General features: G+C 52.8%; 1 protein-coding gene across 1 annotated transcript in view; it reads right to left on the bottom strand.

Moving 5' to 3' along the window:
- RBCK1 (RANBP2-type and C3HC4-type zinc finger containing 1) overlaps nucleotides 1–2,840 on the bottom strand; it is a 36,275-nt gene that overhangs the window by 23,898 nt on the left and 9,537 nt on the right. Inside the window, exon 7 of the mRNA XM_018573986.1 lies at nucleotides 2,299–2,472. Within this exon, the coding sequence (XP_018429488.1) occupies nucleotides 2,299–2,472 (174 nt within the window). The remainder of the gene's footprint in view (nucleotides 1–2,298; nucleotides 2,473–2,840) is intronic.

Raw genomic sequence — 2,840 nt, 5'->3', positions numbered from 1 at the left:
CCCCCCCCCCCCCCCCCCAGACCACCATAGGTAACACCCACATCCAATGAGTGGAAAGGCCGGGCCGGGGGCAGTCAGACTGGAGTGGAAATGAGGCGGAGCTCTATCTGACTTGCTGCAGCTTCAGATGCACATTGTGAGAAGCTTCCAGTGTGCAGTGACATCAGAGGAAGAGGAGCCGGTACAACTGTGCAAGACTGAAGGGGGAGGACGGAGGTCAGACAGAAGACTGAAGGGAAGGACGGAGGTCAGATAGAAGACTGAAGGGAAGGACGGAGGTCAGATAGAAGACTGAAGGGAAGGACGGAGGTCAGATAGAAGACTGAAGGGAAGGACGGAGGTCAGATAGAAGACTGAAGGGAAGGACGGAGGTCAGATAGAAGACTGAAGGGAAGGACGGAGGTCAGATAGAAGACTGAAGGGAAGGACGGAGGTCAGATAGAAGACTGAAGGGAAGGACGGAGGTCAGATAGAAGACTGAAGGGAAGGACGGAGGTCAGATAGAAGACTGAAGGGAAGGACGGAGGTCAGATAGAAGACTGAAGGGAAGGACGGAGGTCAGATAGAAGACTGAAGGGAAGGACGGAGGTCAGATAGAAGACTGAAGGGAAGGACGGAGGTCAGATAGAAGACTGAAGGGAAGGACGGAGGTCAGATAGAAGACTGAAGGGAAGGACGGAGGTCAGATAGAAGACTGAAGGGAAGGACGGAGGTCAGATAGAAGACTGAAGGGAAGGACGGAGGTCAGGCAGAAGACTGAAGGGGAAGGACGGAGGTCAGACAGAAGACTGAAGGGGATCTGGAGTTGATGTTTAACAGCACGGAGAATCTTCTGGTCGGATGAAAGTTCCCTTTTATACAGTTATTAATTCCTGTAGCAGTGTGGAAACTTTTATACATCCCGGTGTCACTCTTTTCCATGACGTAACCTGTGTGCCATCTGCGCCGTCCCTTTAAGCGTGTACACGATGGCGCTTGGCTGTGCACCTGGGGATGACATCACGGCGAAGCCAGACGCCCAGCAGACAACAGGGAAACCAGATCCAGTCGAGCAGCATTTCTGTGCGAGCTTATTAATTAGAGACGTCATTCCTCCCAGAGGAGAGATCGGGAGCCGCGGGAACCCGAGCCGAGAAGGTGGACGCGGCGTAATTCCTGCGCCGCGCATTCCTCTGCAGATTACAGGTACAGGTAATCTGTACAGGAGGCCAGGTACAAGTGCAGAGGAACATTATATTATTACGCGGCTTAAGAACTAAATAGATCCTTTCAGAATTCCTCCGGTTATAATGACCTCCAATTCATGTGGGAGGGAGAGAATAAAGAGCATTTCAGGGGTAAAAGTTTGACGTTTAAAAGGCGAATTGCTCGGCCCCGGTATAGAGCCGCGCGCGGCCCCGAGGATTGTGGGAAAAGATGTCTGAAGGATAATCATGTGACTTCAATACACCAGGGATCTCATGTTCACATGTACAGGGAAGGGGCACAGTGTCATGGCTGTCCCCCCCTCCCCGCCCCGCTCTGATCTGAAGGGGTCCCTATATTGGGGACTTATAATGGTTCTGTACAATTGTACACGGACGCCGCTGCTAATCTGCAGAGGAAAGTGTGGTGCAGGAATTATGCCGCGTCCACCTTCTTGGCATGCACAGTTACTCAGTTTCCCGGGACATCACCCGGCACATGGACTGTACATGCACAGTAACTCAATAGAGGGTGACCCTGCGTTCCCGGGACATCACCCGGCACATGGACTGTACATGCACAGTAACTCAATAGAGGGTGACCCTGCGTTCCCGGGACATCACCCGGCACATGGACTGTACATGCACAGTAACTCAATAGAGGGTGACCCTGCGTTCCCGGGACATCACCCGGCACATGGACTGTACATGCACAGTAACTCAATGGAGGGTGACCCTGCGTTCCCGGGACATCACCCGGCACATGGACTGTACATGCACAGTAACTCAATGGAGGGTGACCCTGCGTTCCCGGGACATCACCCGGCACATGGACTGTACATGCACAGTAACTCAATGGAGGGTGACCCTGCGTTCCCGGGACATCACCCGGCACATGGACTGTACATGCACAGTAACTCAATGGAGGGTGATAGGACGGAGGTCAGATAGAAGACTGAAGGGAAGGACGGAGGTCAGATAGAAGACTGAAGGGAAGGACGGAGGTCAGATAGAAGACTGAAGGGAAGGCCGGAGGTCAGCTTTAATGTCCACTTTGCATGCCCTTATTCCAGAAGCCGTGTCCCCAGTATACGATGGAGCACAGGGTCCCTACCTTCTTGTACTGCTGCAGCCCATCGTTCTCCTGCTGCATCCTCCGTCTCTCCGACTCCTCCGGTTTGTACCAATCAGGAACCACGTAGTCCGTTGGGCGGTCAGAACAGCAAATCTCACAGCCCGGGCGCGTAGGTACGTTGAAGAAAGTGCAGGCGGGACATGACCAGCCGACCTGGACAAAGGAATGAACGGGTCAGCATGTGAACCAAAATCATCTCTACAAACCATCCGAACCCCAAGAACAAAAAGGAGGAGGAGAGCAGACGACAGGGAGGAGTTTCCTGTGAGCTGGTCACCTTCTTATTGTTTCTGTGAAAAGGTGACCAAGCCCTTTAATTTCCTGGGACTCAGGGCTGCCTATGTGTACGCAGCATTGGGACATGTGACACACACACACACATACCTGGACATGTGACACACACACACACATACCTGGACATGTGACACACACACACACATACCTGGACATGTGACACACACACACTTATACCTGGACATGTGACACACACACACACTTATACCTGGACATGTGACACACAC

This window comes from Nanorana parkeri, unplaced genomic scaffold (genome assembly GCF_000935625.1).
Source record: "Nanorana parkeri isolate BGI_ZX_2015 unplaced genomic scaffold, ASM93562v1 scaffold2660, whole genome shotgun sequence".
In the NCBI taxonomy this organism is placed as follows: domain Eukaryota; kingdom Metazoa; phylum Chordata; class Amphibia; order Anura; family Dicroglossidae; genus Nanorana; species Nanorana parkeri.
This window is presented reverse-complemented; position numbering and strand designations above follow the sequence as displayed.